Here is an 18980-nt window from a genome sequence, read left to right as displayed (position 1 = left end):
TCATATGTTTTGTCCCCCTCCCTGTTTTTATATTATTTTTGTTTCCCTCCCCTCATGTTTCGTATCTTAAAGTCTTCATATAAGTGAAGTCATATGATATTTGTCTTTCTCTGACTGACTAATTTCACTTAGCATAATACCCTCCAGTTCCATCCACGTAGTTGCAAACGGCAAGATTTCATTCTTTTTGATTGCCGAGTAATACTCCATTGTATATATATACCATGTCTTCTTTATTCATTCATCCATAGATGGGCATCTGAGCTCTTTCCATACTTTGGCTATTGTTGATAGTGTTGTTATAAACATTGGGGTGCATGTGCCCCTTTGAAACAGCATACCTGTATCCCTTGGATAAATAGCTAGTAGTGCAATTGCTGGGTTGTAGGGTAGTTCTATTTTTAATTTTTTGAGGAATCTCCATACTGTTTTCTAGAGTGGCTGCACAAGTTTGCATTCCCAACAGCAGTGCCAAAGAGATCCTCTTTCTTTGCATCCTCACCAACATCAGCTGTTGCCTGAGTTGTTCATGTTAGCCATTCTCACAGGTGTGAGGCAGTACCTCATTGTGGTTTTGATTTGTATTTCCCGGATGATGAGTGATATTGAGCATTTTTTCATGTGTCAGTTGGCCATCTGGATGTCTTCTTTGGAGAAGTGTCTATTCATGTCTTTTGCCCATTTCTTCACTGGATTCTTTGTTTTCTGGGTGGGGAGTTTGATAAGTTCTTTATAGATTTTGGATACTAACCCTTCATCTGATATATTGTTTGCAAATATCTTCTCCCATTCTGTTGGCTGCTTTTTAGTTTTGCTGATTGTTTCCTTTGCTGTGCAGAAGCTTTTTACTTTGGTGAGGTCCCAGTAGTTCATTTTTGCTTTTGTTTCCCCTGCCTCCAGAGACGTGTTGAGTAAGAAGTTGCTGCGGCCAAGGTCAAAGAGGTTGTTGCCTGCTTCCTCCTCAAGGATTTTGATGGCTTCCTATATTACATTGAGGTCTTTCATCCATTTTGAGTTTACTTTTGTGTATGGTGTCAGAAAGTGGTCCAGGTTCATTTTTCTGCATGTTTCTGTCCAGTTTTCCCAGCACCATTTGCTGAAGAGACTGTATTCCATTTCCTGCTTTGTCAAAGATTAGTTAGCCATACGTTTGTGGGTCCATTTCTGGGTTCTCTATTCTGTTCCATTGATCTGAATGTCTGTTTTTGTGCCAATGTCAACTGTACTTAAATTCAAATTAATTATTTTTTAAAGGCAAAGAAATTCTGACACATGCTATAACATGGATGAAACTTGAAGACTATACTTAGGGAGATAAACCAGTTACAAATAGTGTATGATTTCACTCATATAAGGTACCTAAAATACTCAAATTCATGGTGACAAAGTAGAATGGTGGTTGACAGGGGTGACAGGGTGGGGAGAGATGGGATGAGAAGTTGCTATTAATGGGTTCAGACTTCCAGTTTTACAAGATGAGAAAGTTCTGTGGATAGATGGTGATGAAGGCTGTACAACATGGTAAATGTACTTAATGCCACTGAACCGTATCCTTAAAATGGTGAAGACGGTAAATTTTGTTATGTGCATTTTACCATAATTAAAACTTTTTAAACAATGATATTAAATATTGATTTGGCTTAGTACTAAGAAAAATGTATGAAGTAAACCAAACCCATTGTAAGAAAGAAAGATAAAATATAGATATGATCACAAATATGAGAGGCAGTAAACATACTTTAAAACAGAGTTCCAGCTCAAGTTCAAGACCTCTGCCTGGTACACCACAGTGAGCCTTATGCTCCTGGATAAGGTAGACAAGGAAGAACGAACATGAGGTAATAGAAGTTATGGAGTATCAACACAATGGAGATTATGCAATCATAAAAAGTATACTTCAATGTAGAGGCCATTTTTGGGCAACGGGCTTGAGCAATGGAAACCTAAGCAAGGCAAAAGGGCCCATGAGGACTGCCAGCCATTAAGTGACCCACCTCAAAATGGCCATAGGCCCTAATTGACCAATGGGCTACTTACAAACAGGCACAGGTACCAAAAAAGAGAAAATTGCATATGTTCCCCATACCTCCTCATCTTCCAGCTTTAAATATGACCTCTACCCACCGCCTCCTTGCAGGCAGTCTCTCCTCTGCTGTCCTGCTCCCTGGCCCTGTATTCAATAAACCTTTATCTCTGTTGTTCTGCCTTGGATGAAAATTCTTCCACTGCCCGCACTGCCAGCCCCCACAAAGTCAGGACACCCCACATTCAAGGCTACGTAACATCATGGAAAAATGTCGCCTGACACGTTTTGAGAAAACAGCAACATACAAAATTAGAAGGTAAAATTGAAGTGTAAAATTATGGGTGCACAGAGAAGAGGATGAGACAAGAAAAGGCAGAAATGAAATTAGTTTCTTTGTTAGGGTAGATTTATTTTTTTCTGCTTTGAAATACATCTTTAAAATTACAATAATATTTATACAACAAACATGAAGATAAATTAGAGTGGAATAAAACAGAATTCCCAAGGTGCTCCTTCTCAGAAAAGGTATTGCTCCAAAAAGGTACAAAATCACAATTTCTTGCAGAAGAAATAACTTTATTTGCAGTCTCAGCTACAATGAACATATGGAAACTGCTGGCAAGAACAGACACCTCTCTGACCTGCCGCAAAGCCTGCTTCATGTTTGCATGGCCATACCACATCATGCTCTCCTTATTTTGGCTGCTTTAGTTACATTCCCATGATACCTGGTCTTGGAGATCTTTGTGTTTATGACTTTTCCTAAAAAGCTGCAAGCACTTGGGGACAGAACCCATTTCTGTTGTGCTTGCAATGCCTAGCACAGTGCTGGGTTACCACTCAAGCTGCTTGCCAGATGAATGCTAACTTGATGCAGCCTGCTGAGATCGACTCTGACTACCTGCTATTACTTTTTGCCAATTAATATATCAAAAAGTGTTGAAGTGTGTGGGTACATCCCAGAGGCACGTATTAGAAAGCAAGCACATAACAGTTCCCAAGCATTGCAGATGCCAGCAAGGTACAAGCTCCAGAGTTTTGTGTCTGGCATGTGTCAATATACTGACAAGTAGCATAAACTGGAGGTACAAGAGAATGCCTTTTTAGCATGGCTTTGATGTTGATTACATGGCTTGTTGTATTATGGGTTATGTCCCTGGAAGTCAAACATGTACAGAGAAGAGAAGCCTGTGGGTGCCACCAACTCTGGGCTCCAGTGTTATCAAACATCTTAAATGTGCTCTGTGCTACAAAGGAGGGCATTCAGCCTCCAAATTTGCAATATAGTCCTCTTTTTCCATCTAACCATCAGCTTCAGTAGATGGGGGACTTAGGTGGAAAGCTTTATGTCCCTTTCCTCATGGAAGGGAACATAGAACAAATACAGCATCTGTAAGTTTCAAAAGATAAAAGGAAAATACATCCTAAGACTTTCCAGTGTTCCCCAATAGTGGCTGTAGAAATAGCCCTGCAGTTCCAAACACACAGACAATTATAAACACCCAAAGAAATACTCTGTCCACCACCATGGCTACGTATTTCCAGTCGTCTTCTACCTGAAAGGCAAACAAAAAGTCAAAGCAATGTTAAAAAATTGAAACTAGGTAATATGCTCTGTTTCATAAATAAGCTGCTTCCTTTTCAAAGACTTCCTTGGCAATTTTTGAAGAAAATAGCGGTTTTAACGTGGTTAACCCATGTTGCCTATACAGTTCATAGAAGAACTTTTGTTTTGTCTGAAGAAGGTAGATACACATGCCCCTTTGGTGCCTCATACAGATGGCTAGAGAGTAAGCAGGATTCCACAGGTGACAAATGACTTTTCCTGCAAAAACCATTCCCAAGAATGCTGCTCAGACAGCTCAACTTTTGTCATTGGCACCACTGGATATTCTGACACCTTGGCAAGTCTGGAAAATGGGTTTGAGGCAGGGGGTATAGGACATGAGGAATGGAGGACACTTTATCAGGAATAGGCAGCCCTCTAGAGCTCAAAGTCATGCTGCTTGTGGAGAGTTCATTGCATTTCTCACATCCTTCCAGTTCCTGACCTCCAACTCATGCCTGAGACTTAACATCTCAGATTGGGTCTTGAGGGCCCTACCTGGTGGTGTTTAAGTCAACAACAACCTTCCCTCGATTTTATGAAGATGTTACCATGAAGGCACAGTTCTGGGCTCACTTGTCCCATGATGCATCCCCTCCAGCCCCTAACTTGTGACTTGCAGTCATAGTATCCTCCCCTGCACCAACGGTGTGGACTTCAGGTCTCAAGACGTCCTTTCACCAGGAGATATGGATGCCAGCAGCTGCAGTATAAGGTCAAACCCAGACACCTGGCGTAAGTTTTCAGATGCCCTCAGCTTGGGATATGGAAAATTGGCATGATTTTCTTGAGCTCTCTTTTTGGAGGATGGGGGACGTTCGTGCTGCTATAGTTAGACTCTGGACAGCAAGAGCAGAATATGTTGATGCTAAGAATATCCCTGAGGTTCATTCAATAAACACCTAAATCCCTCTCAAGTAGAATAAGTGTGGTTGGAATTTCAGAGGACTCACTCTGCCTGCCCCCACCAGCCTCAGACTGCGGGCTGCTCTGCAGGAATTTCATCTGTCACTGTATTTAAGAAACAGTTTCATTAACCAAGCCTGTTTTGAATATTTATTTTAACTAGATTTCACCTGAGTTAACATTTCTGGAGGTGGAGATTTGCTCTGAGGCTATTACTTTACTCCACCCAACCCCCAGGTCACTTCACCCATAACTGCATAATGATAGAGCTGGGTCTTAGAGTACTGTTCCCTGGCCCTCTTATGAACAGAACTCCCAATGAAGATCTGATCTTAGGTCTGGTCTAAGCCAGCTGAGGGATGCCAAGCTAGAGGAGACATGCATTTACCTTCTTTGTTTCATTTTGGTTCTTCATGTTTTCTGCTATGAATTGTACACTGTTAATTACATCTTCAACATCAGGCGAGTGCTCTGAATTTTCAGTCATCCATTGTAAAGGCTGATGACTTAATCTTCTCTTGCTGGTGGCAAGCTCACTTGATTTATGACAGTGGCAGCATTCTTTAGGAAGTTTGGTCTCTCTGCAATTATCAAAATTGACTTTAGTGGGCCTACCAGAAATGCCTTTGGAATTTTTATCTGAACTTGTCTCCTTCATCTTGTCCAGAGGCCTCTTCATCATCAAGATCTGGGGTAACAGCTGGAGGAAAACTGTCTTCACCCACTTGGGCATGGTGTGTGTCGTTGGGGTGCGATAATGTATGTTCAACACAAACACAGTCACCGCAATGGACAGGGTGACAAAGATCATGGTGAACAGTAGGTACTCACCCACCAGTGGGATCACAAGAGACGTGGATGGGATGGTTTCCGTGATTACTAGCAAAAACACAGTCAGAGAAAGCAAAACTGAAATACAAAGTGTCACCTTTTCACCACAGTCAGAAGGGAGGTAAAAGACAAGCACAGTTAGAAATGAAATAAAGAGACAAGGGATGATCAGATTAATGGTATAAAACATTGGCAATCTTCTAATGTAAAAAGAATAGGTTATATCTGTGTATATCTCCTCACAACAATTGTATTTTATGTCATGCTTGTAGCCAGAGGCATCAACAATTTCCCATTCGCTGTTTTCCCAAAAATCGTTCATATCCACTTTAGATCCAATGATTAGAAGATCAATTTCAGCTTTGTCATATGTCCAGGAACCAAATTTAAGGGAACAGTTTTGATGATCAAAAGGGAAAAAAGTGATATCCATAGGACAGGAACTCTTGAAAATAGCTGGTGGAGTCCAGGTTATCATGCCATCATATTTAAGAAGAGCTTTTGTCTTGCCTTCAACTTGGAAGTCACCAACAGCACTACAAAGTAAACCAGACACCATTAGTAACACCCCCTTGCCTGGGTCAGCATGTACCAAAGGCAACTTTGGAACAAGTCTACTGCTGTCAAAACCCCATACTTGTTGTAGAGAACGATGTCAGGCTTCCATATCTTATCTGCAGGAACACGAAGAGTCTCAATGCCATCATATTCCATTGGGTCCCAGCGCAATTTATAATCATTCCATATCTAAAGGCAATAGAAGTCAGTTGAATAAAAAATTCTTAGTAACTTACAGGGAACTTTCTTCCCATGTTAATTCTATGTTGGTTCAGTGTTTTGAAAAAAAAATAAGTTCTCATTTAAAGAATACACTGGAGGACACCTGGCTGACTCAGTTGGTAGAACATGCAACTCTTGATCTCAGGGTCGTAAGTCCAACCGCACTTTGGGCTTGGAGCCTACTTAAACAAAAATAAAGAGTGCATTGGTTTCTATCAAAAGTTGGGATATTAAATCCATGAGGAATAGGGGGCTAGTCAGCTGGGCTGATTTTGGCAAATATAAATCATCTGACATTAGATAATTAACTATTGATTATTAATTAGCTGACCAAGGTTATAGACTCAACTTCCATGTTCCATAAACTGTATTCACACTGGAGTAACAACTTATTTCTAATATCAAAAAGATAGTTCAAGTGTACGATAATGAGTTTGTTATAAATCTGTGTAAAAGATTAAGACAAGAAGGAAGAATGAAGTGGTATAACTGATAAAAACAACTGGTGGGACTCTAACCCACGTGTTCTCATGCTCAGTTCCTTACTTCCCTTGGCCTGGTGCAGCAGAGTCAAAGACTGGGCAAGCTTCTGACACTGGGGCTCAAGTTACAGATAAAAATAGGAGACTTGAGGGCAGAAACCGGAAGGGACAGGTCTCTATGTCCCAGAGAACTTTATCACTATGTTTTTGCACCTGTGAAGTTTGTATCAAGCAGCTGTCCCAAAGCGAAATCTAGGCTTTGGAGAAAGATTATAGTTTATACTCTGTTATAAGTTGGAGATGGAAAGAAGTAATTCTAGTGGAATTTATCCATTAGACATTGTTAGGCTAACACACAAGTAAGACAGGTCCAAGAGAAGGACATGTGACGCAGACACATACGTGACGTAGCCACAGATTGGTTTCCATGATCTGGTTTACTTCATCCTGGGAAGAAGAAATAATATTTTTAGCCTTAAATGAACTTGCTAATAAAGGTGGCTCTTAGAACAAGAATTATAACAAAAGAGAGCCAAATCTGAGTTATTCATACTAACAGAGGAAAACAAAGAAGACTAAAAAGGCAACTTATAAAATGCATCCAGAAATATGATATTTTCACATCTGGTTCCAACTCTGTTGACTTTAAAAGAAAATGTGGCTTAAAAAATGTCTTTCAAATCTTAATTAAGTCTGACCTCTTCACTGAAGCCTTTCTGACCACCGCAGCCCATTAAAGGTGTCTGATTCCATGAAAGAAAGGAGGAAGAGAAGGGACAGTAGAAAGGAGACAGGGAAAGTACTGCAGATGGTGATAGGTATCAGAACTTGGTTCATTGTTTTTACTGTATTCTTCCCCCTTCCTTGAAAACCTCCCTCTTCAACTGTGCTCACCACTCTCTAGGCTCTGAGTCCTGAGCCCAGTTGCCTTTTGAAATGTCAGCCTCTGCTCACCATGGAGTTTTCCAGCTGGAACCTGCCACTCCACTTCAACACATCTCAACTCTCATCTAAGCCATGCTGATTGCTTCAATTATTCATTATTCAAATATTTATTGAGTACCTACTATGTGCTCTATAAATTCTGGGACTACAGCAGTAAACAGGATTGAAAAAACCTCTACCTTCATGCATCTAAACTGTTAATTTGGGAGACAAAAAATCAATAATAGATATATAATATAATGTGTGATAGTTATAAGTCCCTGTGAAGAAAAACAAAGAGAGATGGAGTGGTGTGTGCATGCATACACACACACACACACACACACACACACACACACACACACATCTTTTTTAGACAGAATGATCAAAGAAGGCTTCTCTGAGGAGGTTTAAGCAGGTACCTAAATGACTGAAGAGAGTCATACAGCTATCTGGAGGAAAAACATTTCAGGCCAATATCCCAAATACAATGTGTTCCTAAGCAGCTACCAGCCTTCAGTGGGAAAACTACTGAAGACACTCCAGAACCTTCAGCAACCTTACAGCACAGCAGCTTGAAAGCTATTGGGTGTTCCAGTGACCATCAGTGGGTTCCCCAAACTTACCAACGTTGCTTTATAATATACGTGAACACCCTCAGAGTAAACGAACTCAACTGTGGTTGACAGAGCCATGGCCAAGACTGACACCAAACTGCTCTTTTTCACTGAGCTGCTCTGTAGTTCTCCACTCCCCCTGCCAAGCTTCCTCCTTCAAATGTGTTTGTGTCTAGTCATGGTAAACCCCAGGGTTTTAAAAGGTCAACAAAAGGAGTTACAATCATGGTTTCTTATTAGTCAAGAAAAGCAAAAAAATAATAATAATAAAATTAAAAAGGCTATACTTATCCATTGGCCAAGTATTACCCAAGCCTAAGGTAATTGCCTTCTGCTCATGAGAGGGTGATGCTGTGATCTATAAATTCCAGCAGGGGCCATGTCAATAAATCTGTTGGCTGTCAATCAAGAATGGACTAGCTATACAGTCTTATGCATCCTCTTTGTATTCTGTGTTCACAGAACTAGTGTACACTGTTAACTAGTATTCAAAGAATTAAAAGCTGTTGGCAATATCATCCTATCAATATCTCTCTCTTTCCCCAACACTTCCACAGGCTGGTGAGACTCAATGTGGTGTGGACATTCGTAGGGGTGTCCGCCAACTTTATGGACCAGGACTTGGTCTGGCAAGTCTTGTTCTCCATGCAATTCTGTACCACACTGATGGTCATGAGCACTACCATCAGACAGCCCAGCTGGAGGAAGCAAGGACCTAAAATACCACTCCACATTCCTGAGACCATTGCTCTGTATCTCTTTCTTGGGAAAATAAATTAGTTGGCACCCTGCCTGTATTAAAGGATTGGAGTTATAATTTCAAAAGGATTAGCTTGTGAAGCAGCAGAGATTGAGATCAGAAAATGAGGCCATCAAAACACTACACAGGGGCTTTGTCTTGGATCCCTGTTGGGGGGACAGCAGACATACTCTTACACTGAAAGATCATTCACCCAGAAAACCTTCTGGCCAGAGTCATTCTGTGTGTTTGCAGCAAACACACTTCCATGTAGAGCAGCAAAAAAGGCCTTTGCTAAGGCCTTTGATAAGGGAATTGGTAATTGCTCATCCTGACTGTCCTGCATCACAGAACCATCCCCAGAGCTCACCATGGCTCAATGACAATGAATATGACCCTCAGGGACTTCTGGTGCCCCCCATGAGAACAGGTAGCTTCCAATACACCAATAAGAATAGCTATATTAATATCTGACAAAGTAGACTTCAGAAAAAAAATTACTGTAGACCAAGGACATTATATAATGATGGAAATATAAAATCACCAGGAAGACATAATGATCCTAACTGTATACACACCAAACACTAGTCTTAAATTACATGAAATAAAAATTGATGAAACTGAAAGAAGGAACAAACTCCCAAATATAGTTGGAGACTTCAACACCATCCCCCTCAGCAACCAACAAAACCACTAGGGGGGAAATCAGCAAAATATAGAAGATCTGAAGAACATAACCAACAGGATCTAATTGAAATATATAGAGCACTTCTTTCAAAAGCGCAGAATACACATATATTTCAAGAATGCATGGGATATTAACCAAGATAAACCATATTCTTACCATGGGCCATAAAACAAACCTCATCAAATTTAAAAGAACTGAAACCATACAATGTGTTTTCTGACTATAATGGAATCAAACCAGAAACCAACAACAAAAAGACAACAGGAAACCCTCTAAACCCCTAGGAATTATACAACACACTTCTAAATAATCCATGGGTCAAAGATCAAAATGGGCTTAAATCTCAAAGGAGATTTTTAAAAATACATAGAACTGAATGAAATGAAAACACAACATATTAAAATATGAAGGTCATTGCTAAAAACAATGTTGAAAATAAAATTATAGCATTATATGCTTACATTAGAAATGAGGAAAGGTCTCAAATCAATAATCCAAGTTCTTACTTCAAGAAATTAGAAAAAGAAGCACAAAATGAGCCCATAGCAAGCTTAAGGAGGAAAAATAAAGATAAGAGTAGAAATCATGGGGCACCTGACTGGCTTAGTCATTGGAGCATGCAACTCTTGATCTCCAGGTCATGAGTTTGAGCCATATGCTGGGTGTAGAGATTACTTAAATAAATAAATAAATAAATAAATACACTTTAAAAAAAAGAGTAGAAAACAATAAAATTGAAAAAGGAAAACAATAGAAAAAATCAATTAAATAAAAAGCTAATTCTTTGGGATGGGGACCAATAAAACTCACAAACTTGTCTCAAGATCGACAAAAATAAAAACAGAGAAAACACAACTCACCAACATCAGGAATGAAATAGGAGCTATCACTACAGATCCTGTGGCCATTAAAAAGAATAGACAATATGATAAACAGCTTTATTATACAATCAAATTTTTAAAAGAAATAGACTAAAACTTCAAAAACCACAAACTATCCAAATTCAAAGAAGATGAAATTGACAATCTAAATAGCCTATAGCCATTTTTAAAAATTGAATTTGTAGTTAAAAACTCCTGGAAAAGAAATCTCTAGGCCTAGTAGGTTTCCCTGGAGAATTCCACCAACTATGAAAGAAGAATCAATATCAATTTTACACAGTCTCTTCCAGAACATAGAAGAAGATGGAACAATTCCAAATATTTTTTATAAAGCTATATTACCCTGACACAAAATCCAAACAAAGATAATACAAAAGAAGAAAATTACAGATTAATGTCTGTCATGAACTCATCAATAAAATATTAGCAAAGTGAATCCAACAATGTACAAAAAGTTATACACCATGACTAAATGAGATGTAAAGCTGTTCAACATTCAAAAATCAATCAATGTACTTTACCATATCAACAAGGTAAGGAAGAAAAATTATCTGATCATATCAATGGTTACAGAAAAAGATTTGACAAAAATTCAACATCAATTAATGATAAAAACTCTCTGAAAACTAACGAATAAAGGAGAACTTTCTCAATTTGAAAACCTCTATAAAATACCTACAGCTATCATTATACTAAAAGGTGAAAGACTAAACAATTTTCCTTAAGATTGGGAACAGGGCAGAGATGTCCACTCTCACCACTCTTATTCAAAACAGTACTGATAATTCTAGTCAATACTATGCAATAAGGCAAGAAAAAGGGAAAAAACGGCATAGTTTGGAAAGGAAGAAATAAAACCATCTCTATTTGCATATGACATGGTTGTCTATATAGAAAATCCCATGGAATCTATAAAAATACTGAAACTAATAAATGATTTCAGCAAGATCTCAGGATACAACATCAACATATAGAAACCGATTGAATTTCTGTATACTAATGATGAACATGGAGAAACCAAAATTAAAAGTACAATATTATTTTCAATTGCCTTAAATAAAACAAAGTACACATAATAGTACATGGACAATAAAACAAATATACACATAATAATATATGGACAGGATCTGCATGCTGAAAATTATAAAATGCTGATGAAAAAAGAGTTAAATAAATGGAGAAATATCCTGCATTCATGGATGGGAACACTCAACATAGTAAAGATGACATTTCTCCCCAAATTGATCTATAGATGAATGCAATTCCTTTCAAAATCCCAGCAAGCCTTTTTGTATACATAGGCAGCTTATTTGAAGGCATAGGCCCCAGAACAGTGAATATAATTTTGACAAAGAAGAATAAGGTGATAGGATCACTCTGGCCAACATTAAGACTTACTATACAGCTACAGTAATCAAGATTGTGTGGTATTGGTGGAGGGTTCATCACATAGATCAACGGAATAGAATAGAGGACCTGAAATAGACCTGAAATAGACCCATACAAGTATGCTCAACGGATTTTTCACAACAGTGCACAACCAGCTCCATGGAAAAAGGATAGCCTTTTCAACTAATGGTATTGGAGCAATTAGACACCCATAGACCAAAAAAGGAAAAAAGCCTAAGTCTCACATTTTATACAAAAATTAACTCAAAATGGATCATAGTCTCAAATGTAAAACATAAATAAAACTTTTAGAAAAAATATATGAGAAAATCTCTAGGATCTGCAATAAAGGCAAGGAATGCTTAGGCTTAACACCAAAAGCACAACACATAAAAGGAAAAAGTGATAAATTGGATCTCGTCAAAATTGAAAAGTTTGAGTGAAGGTCCATGTGAAAAAGATGAAAAGAGAAGCTACACACTAGGGTAAAATACAGCTGACCCTTGAACACACAGGTCTGAGCTGTGTGAGTCCACTTACATGTAGAATTGTTTACACTACAGTGCTATAAATGTATTTTCCCTTCCTTATGATTTTCTTAATGACATTTTATTTTCTTTTACTTTATTGTAAGAGTACAGAATATAACACACGTAACATACAAAATATGTGTTAATCAACTGTTGATGTTATCAGTAAGGCTTCTGCTCAACAGTAGGCTATTAGTAGTTAAGTTTGGGGGGAGTCAAAAGTCACATGCAGAATTTTGACTATGCTGGAGGCCGATGTCCCTAACCCTTGCATTACTCGAGTTAACTGTATTTGCAAACCACATACCTGGCAAAGCATCAGTATCTAGAATATAGTAAGAACTCTCAACACTGAACAGTTAAAAAAAAATCAAACAATCCAATTAGAAAACGGGCACAAAAACATGAGGAAACATTTTACCAAAGAGGATATACAGATGGCAAATAAGCACATGAAAAGATGTTCTATATGATGAGTCATTAGGAAAATGCACATTAAAACTATAAAGAGATATTATTATATACCAAATGGAATGGCTAAAATAAAAAAATAGTGACAACAACAAATACTGGTGAAGATGTAGATAAACTGGATCACTTATATATTGCTGATAGGAATTTAAAAGGGTACATTCACTCTGGAAAGCATTTTGGCAGTTTCTTTAAAAATTAAACACACAACTACCGTATGACCCAGCAATTGAACACCTGGGGATTTATCCCAGGAAAATAAAGATTTACGTTCTCACAAAAACTTGTATCCAAATGTTCACAGCACTTTTATTTGTAACAGAACAAAACTGGAGTCAATACAAATGTTCTTCAACCAACAAAAAGTAAATAAACTGAGGCACATCAATACCATGGAATACTACTCAGCAACAAGAAGAAATGAGCTATTGATATAATCAACCACTGGGATGAGTCTTTAGAAAATTATGCTGAGTGAAGACACCTGGGTGGCTCAGTCGGTTAAGTGTCTGGCTTTGCTCAAGTCATGATTGCATCTTTCATGAATTCAAGCCCCACACTGGGCTGTCAGCACAGAGCCTGCTTCGGATCCTCTGTCCCTTTCTCTCTCTCCCCCTCTCCAACTCGTGCACACGTGCTCTCTCTCTCTCTCAAAATAAACATAAAATTTTTTTTTTAATTATGCTGAGTGGAAAAGCCAATCCCACAATGTTACATACTGTATCATTTTTATCTAACTTTCTTGAAACGACAAAATTTTAGAAATTGAAGACATATTAGTAGTTGCCACTGGGAAACTGGGCAAAGTGGGATCTTCCTATTATTTCCTACAACTGCATATGAATCTACAAGTATTTCAATAAACAAAAATTCAACTTAAAAAAACTACATTTCCCAAGTCTCCCTTACAACTAGAAGTTGTCGATGATATAGGAAGCAGAAGATATTAGTAGGACTTTTAAGAAAACTCCTTAAGGAAGTCACATATGTCTGTTATGTCCCCTCCTCCCTTCCTCCTGCTTCTTACGAAGGATGTGAATATGATGAGTGAAGATCAGCAGTTATCATGGACCATGAGGTAACACTGAGGGAAGAAACCATATGCTGAAATAGAAAGATAGGAACCTTGCTCACTGTCACCATGTATGGTTTATGCTTTTAGCATCGTGGTCAGTGTGATTGGCATCCCCTGGAGTTTTGCAGTGCCCAGCCTAAGCAACTGAACACAGTGGTACAATCACCAACACCACAAAGCCACCTGGCGTTAACCTTCTAAACTTTTAACCTTTAGATTTCTGTTACACAAGAAAGAAATCAATTTGTTTTATTCAAGCCATGTTATTTTTAAGTCTCTGATAGCGACCAAATGCAAATGTCAAAATCTGTATTCCATTATCTCCACACACCATCCTCAGAACAATGTCCTGAAAGGGTGTATCAACCAGGAATTTGAAGTGATGCTGTATAGTGAAATAGACTGACTTCAGGTGAAACTTACTTTATAATACTCCACAGCAAATTATGGCTCCCAGCCCAGTAGGAGACCAGTAATCAGTACAACACTATTTGGGGGTGAAAGGGATCAGACTAGGTACCAAATAAAATGTTTTTTAAAGAAATGAGTATATCCATCTATACAAAAGAAAACTGTGACTTTTTATTTTTATTTTTTTAACCAATATGTACCAGTATATACATACTTCCAACCTGGGTCAGAAGCTAGAGGACCAGGCCAGGGTCAACCTAGTCCACCAAGAAGCATGGACTGGAGAAACGTGAGCCTTGAGTTCACATCTGTAACTAAGGTCTTTCCTCCAGTGAACCTGAAGAACCACCACTGTTTCCTACAGGGCAAGTCTGGAAAGACAGAAGGTTCCTTCCGTATGCATAGGCTGGGACTGATAAGATGAAAGGGGCTCCCTTTGTAGTCTCAGGAGCTCTAGCATCTCTCTCTGGAGATGCTTTAGCCTCCCCCTACTTCCTGAGCCTGCCTATTCCTGGAATTTGGTTGGCAAGCCAGCGCTGCCCTCCTACGCTTTTGAGCCCAAAACCCTGCTCTGTGTTATAAATACCAGGCCCTAATACCTCCTCTCCCGGCAACTAGGGCATGAAGATTATTCAAAGGAAAGAACTGTAGTCACTTGTCCTTGAACATAGTAGCAATAAATTTAAGAACTCCAAATTGCCATCTGTTTTCTCAGGGCTGGATGGAAGCTATATGAAAACAGGTGATTGTTTTCTTTCTTGCATAACATAGAATATTTAAAGCAGTTCTTTTTCTTTTCTTTTTTTTTTTTAATTTGTTAATGTTTATTTATTTTTGAGAGAGAGAGAGAGATGGAGTGTGAGTGGGGGAGGGTCAGAGAGAGAGGGAGACACAGAATCCCAAGGAGGCTCCAGGCTCTGAGCTGTCAGGACAGAGCCTGAACCCATGAACCACTAGATCATGACCTGAGCCGAAGTCGGAGGCTCAACCGACTGAGCCACCCAGGTGCCCCAAAACAGTTCTTTTTCTATAGAGTAAAAAGAACATGAGCTTTGGAGTTGGACAGGCCCGATTAAGATTTCAGTTCCACCATTTTATAATTGTATGACCTTGGGAAAATTCCTTCCTGAGCTTCCCTTCAGCTATAAAATGCAAATGACAGCCACTAAGTGTAGACACAGTGACTGGTGAATAGGTGCACCATGAGGTTAACTCCCTCTGTATTATCCTTTCACCTCTCTGTTTCATAAACTGGTTCTGAAAGCACTTCTAGAAAGACCCTGCCTTGATGTAAATAATTACAGCATCAATGTCTTCTTCCCAGTAGGAAGGCTTTGAAGAGCCAGCATTCATGTAGATGTGTGTTTGTTCATATTTTAAAATTTCTATATTTACCACGTGCAATAACTGGGACAGTGTTCAGGAATTGCTCTGCCCGCACCCCCACCCGAGTCAAGGGTTCTCCAGGTACACGTGGTGAACTGGCAGCACTTACCACATTGGCCAGCTGTGTGATGGCCACTTCAAAATGCACCGTGACCGGTTCAGAAACGTTTTCCACAGGCCTGATGAACTGGTTATAATGAGAAAACAGTTTGTGAAAGAGCCTCTCTTCAGATGCACAGCCTGCAGAGCCTGCATGGCCAAGCAGAGAAAGAGTTAGAGAGGCCAAGAGGGTGTTCGCAGATGGGGAGGTTCTGGCAGCTCCCATCGCCAGGCCACTAGGACAGTGGGGTGTCCCAGCCACCTGAGCGCTCCCGCCCCTGTGTTCTGTCCACCCACACAGGCTTCCCCTGGTGCCCATTGTACCTAGCCTCTCAGAGCCCTGAAGATAAGAAGAGTAATGCCTACATCCCAGAACTATTATGATATCAAATAAAATACTATTGTAAGAGCACTTTTACAAGTCTAATGCACCACAAATACAAAGGGACAGCATGAGCTCCAATTTTTGCTTAGGTCATTGAAGATAACTCACGTTACTGATCTGGTTTTTAAGGAAGAGTCCTGCATTTTCTGGTCAAAATGCTGATCCAACCACCTGTTTCTACAACCAACAAGGTGTTTAGCTGGGGAACCTCCACCAAGCAAACCGAAATAACTAGTAAGTTTATTAAGACCTTAGCAAGCCGTATTTCTTTTTAAAATCTGATTCGGATTCAATTATTTAGCAGACTTGTGTCAAGTGCAAGGTTTTTAAGGCAAACTTATTTAATTGGTTTTAAAAGAATTCAATACTAGCTCTTAAATAACAGCGTTTTCAGTCACTAAAATTTACACAGTTTAATGTGAATGTCTGTATTTTTCCAAGAATGCATCAAAAGCAAGATACTTGCCTTCATTTGACATTATTCATTTCATTAATACCCCTCTATATTTTCCCTTATAGAACTCAAATTTGACATCAGAAAAACAATTCTACAAATTTCCAAAAGGGATTTATATCTTGAAAGAAGAAGATTAAAGGCACTGAAAACTCATTTGGCAAAAATGAACAAAAGGATAGCTGTTATATTACTAAATAAAGAGTCGTTGACAAATGCACTTGGAAACAAACTCTGAGATTTCATCAGGAAAAAACAATTTTAAATGTGAAATAGTACTCTTGCCACCATAATTAATAATGCTAGAAATATTTCTATGTAAAATAGACAATAAAAAAATCCTCTCCACTACTCCATTACCATTTCCCCCTCTTTGAGATATTGTAGATAAACCCTCTGTGAATCTTGAAGAACAAGTCCCCTGCAAAGCTAACATGGGAATGTGGTTTTCTGCAGCAGAACAGCACTTGTCTATTTCCAAGTCTTAACTTTTAAAATGAATTATCTTACTCTTAGGACACATTCCAGCATAGTAATATGACATGTTTCCCAAAACAAAGATGATTACCTTCAAAATGGAAGGGTTCATGGACTAAGTCTCAGCTAACAAACAAATCATAGTTGTAAAAAAAAATTAAATACAAATACAGATAAATCAGTTGAATACATCCATACCAGAGATGGATAGAAAACTGCACCACTATTATTACCATATTTTTATTGGAACAATAAAATAAGATATGGTTTACAATGTTTCATTGTCTTCCCTGCACCATCTCCAAAATCTCATGTTCAGTGTTAAAACCTAACCAATAAGAAATAGGTTAATTAGCAGTTATAACAGTAGTAATTCCTGTGCAGACCCTCTACATATTTACACAAAGAATATTTCATCTCTGCTCAAACACAACTAGAAAAGAAGAATAAATATATGTAGCTGAAAAGAGAATATGAGATAAAGCAGAAATAAAACCTACCTTTAAAGAAAGGTATGAACATACACAACCAGAGACACAAACCAAAGTGAAGGAATCCCTGGCCCTCGCTGGTCAGCATGATTAAAACACACTTTGATTTCTTTTTCTGGTCAAAGGATTGTGGAAAACAAAGAGCTACCAGACAGCCACACGCATCAGACCTTTAAATCATCAGAGTCCCACTGCAATCCATGTGTGTCTTCCGTGAAATAAAAACATTCACAAACATAACACGGATGTTCCCAATATCAGAGACTGAGGCCAACAAAAGGGCAAATAAAAAGAACTCAATCTGATGTCAGATGAATCATCACTTTCCTGTCACCCTAGATCTCTTTCGTGCAAGAACAGTGAAGAAAAGCAGTGAGAGAACGCTAAGCAGGCAGGACAGAGAGAGGACGGAAAACACTGCCTGCCTTTGATCTTTCTGTAGTACAGTCTCAGCAGTAATCCTTGGGAGAAGGAACACCCATTTACTGACCTCCAAGTCCAGGTAAAGCACGTGCTAGGTCCCAGACAGTATGGTCTGATTCACTGAGTTGTCTAGTTAATCAAGGCTTACCCTTGTTATTAGAAAACTTTCTAAAATATGAGTCTCTTTTCCTGTCTTAATAGGTGTGGTTTAGAAAGAACAGCACTCATCTGATTTTGCCTGACTCCAGGGCTTCTAGTGTCTTGTCTTTCCGAGGTCAGAAATCACCATCCAGGATTAGAGATTAAGTGTCAGAATGAGAAGGATGAATACCAAACACAGGATGCCACCTGGACAGCCCTATATTTATTTAAACAACCCTGTCACCAACTGGTTTTCCTGGAAGTTTCTTCTTGCTTCTGTAAGTTCAATGTCAATAGGATTCTGGTAAGATTTTGGTGTTGGTTAAAGAGAAGTTAGACGCACAACAAAATGAAAAGGCAACCTGCAGAATGGGAGAAAATATTTGCAGCCATATGTCTGACAAGGAATTAATATCCAAAATATATAAGGAACTCAATATCAACTCAATATCAAAAAAAGTCCAATTTAAAAATGGGCAACGGACTTGTATAGACATTTTCTCAAAGAAGACATACATATGGCCTACAGGTATGTTGAAAGTGAGTCACTAATCATCAGGGAAATGCAAATCAATCACAATATGACATTACCTCACACCTATTGGGATGGTTATGGTCAAAAAGACATAAGGTAAAAGTGTGAGGGTGTAGAGAAAAGGAAACCCTTGTGCACTGTTGGTGGGAATGTAAACTGGTGCAAGTGCTATGGAAAACAGCATGGGGGGAGGTGTTCCTCAAAAAACTACAAAGAGAACTGCCAGGCACACA

At 38.8% G+C, this 18980-nt stretch overlaps 1 protein-coding gene across 2 annotated transcripts; it reads right to left on the bottom strand.

Moving 5' to 3' along the window:
* Positions 1-2426: 2426 nt before the first annotated feature.
* On the bottom strand, positions 2427-18074 carry CHRNA6 (cholinergic receptor nicotinic alpha 6 subunit). 2 transcript variants are annotated; one of them, XM_042934720.1, is made up of 6 exons: positions 17658-18074; positions 15852-15991; positions 7034-7078; positions 6007-6116; positions 4927-5905; positions 2427-3582 (listed from the first exon to the last, which is right to left on the bottom strand). In XM_042934720.1, exons 1-6 carry the CDS (start codon positions 17734-17736, stop codon positions 3451-3453), a joined length of 1485 nt encoding a protein of 494 aa, XP_042790654.1. In that variant the 5' UTR covers positions 17737-18074; the 3' UTR covers positions 2427-3450. The 2 variants fall into 2 exon arrangements, with proteins under 2 accessions (XP_042790654.1, XP_042790655.1); XM_042934721.1 differs by having other exon boundaries at positions 15852-15929; positions 17658-17744.
* Positions 18075-18980: the final 906 nt, after the last annotated feature.

This window comes from Panthera leo, chromosome B1 (genome assembly GCF_018350215.1).
Source record: "Panthera leo isolate Ple1 chromosome B1, P.leo_Ple1_pat1.1, whole genome shotgun sequence".
Classification (NCBI taxonomy): domain Eukaryota; kingdom Metazoa; phylum Chordata; class Mammalia; order Carnivora; family Felidae; genus Panthera; species Panthera leo.
Note: the sequence above shows the minus strand (reverse complement) of the source record. Positions and strands in the feature narration are given on the sequence as shown.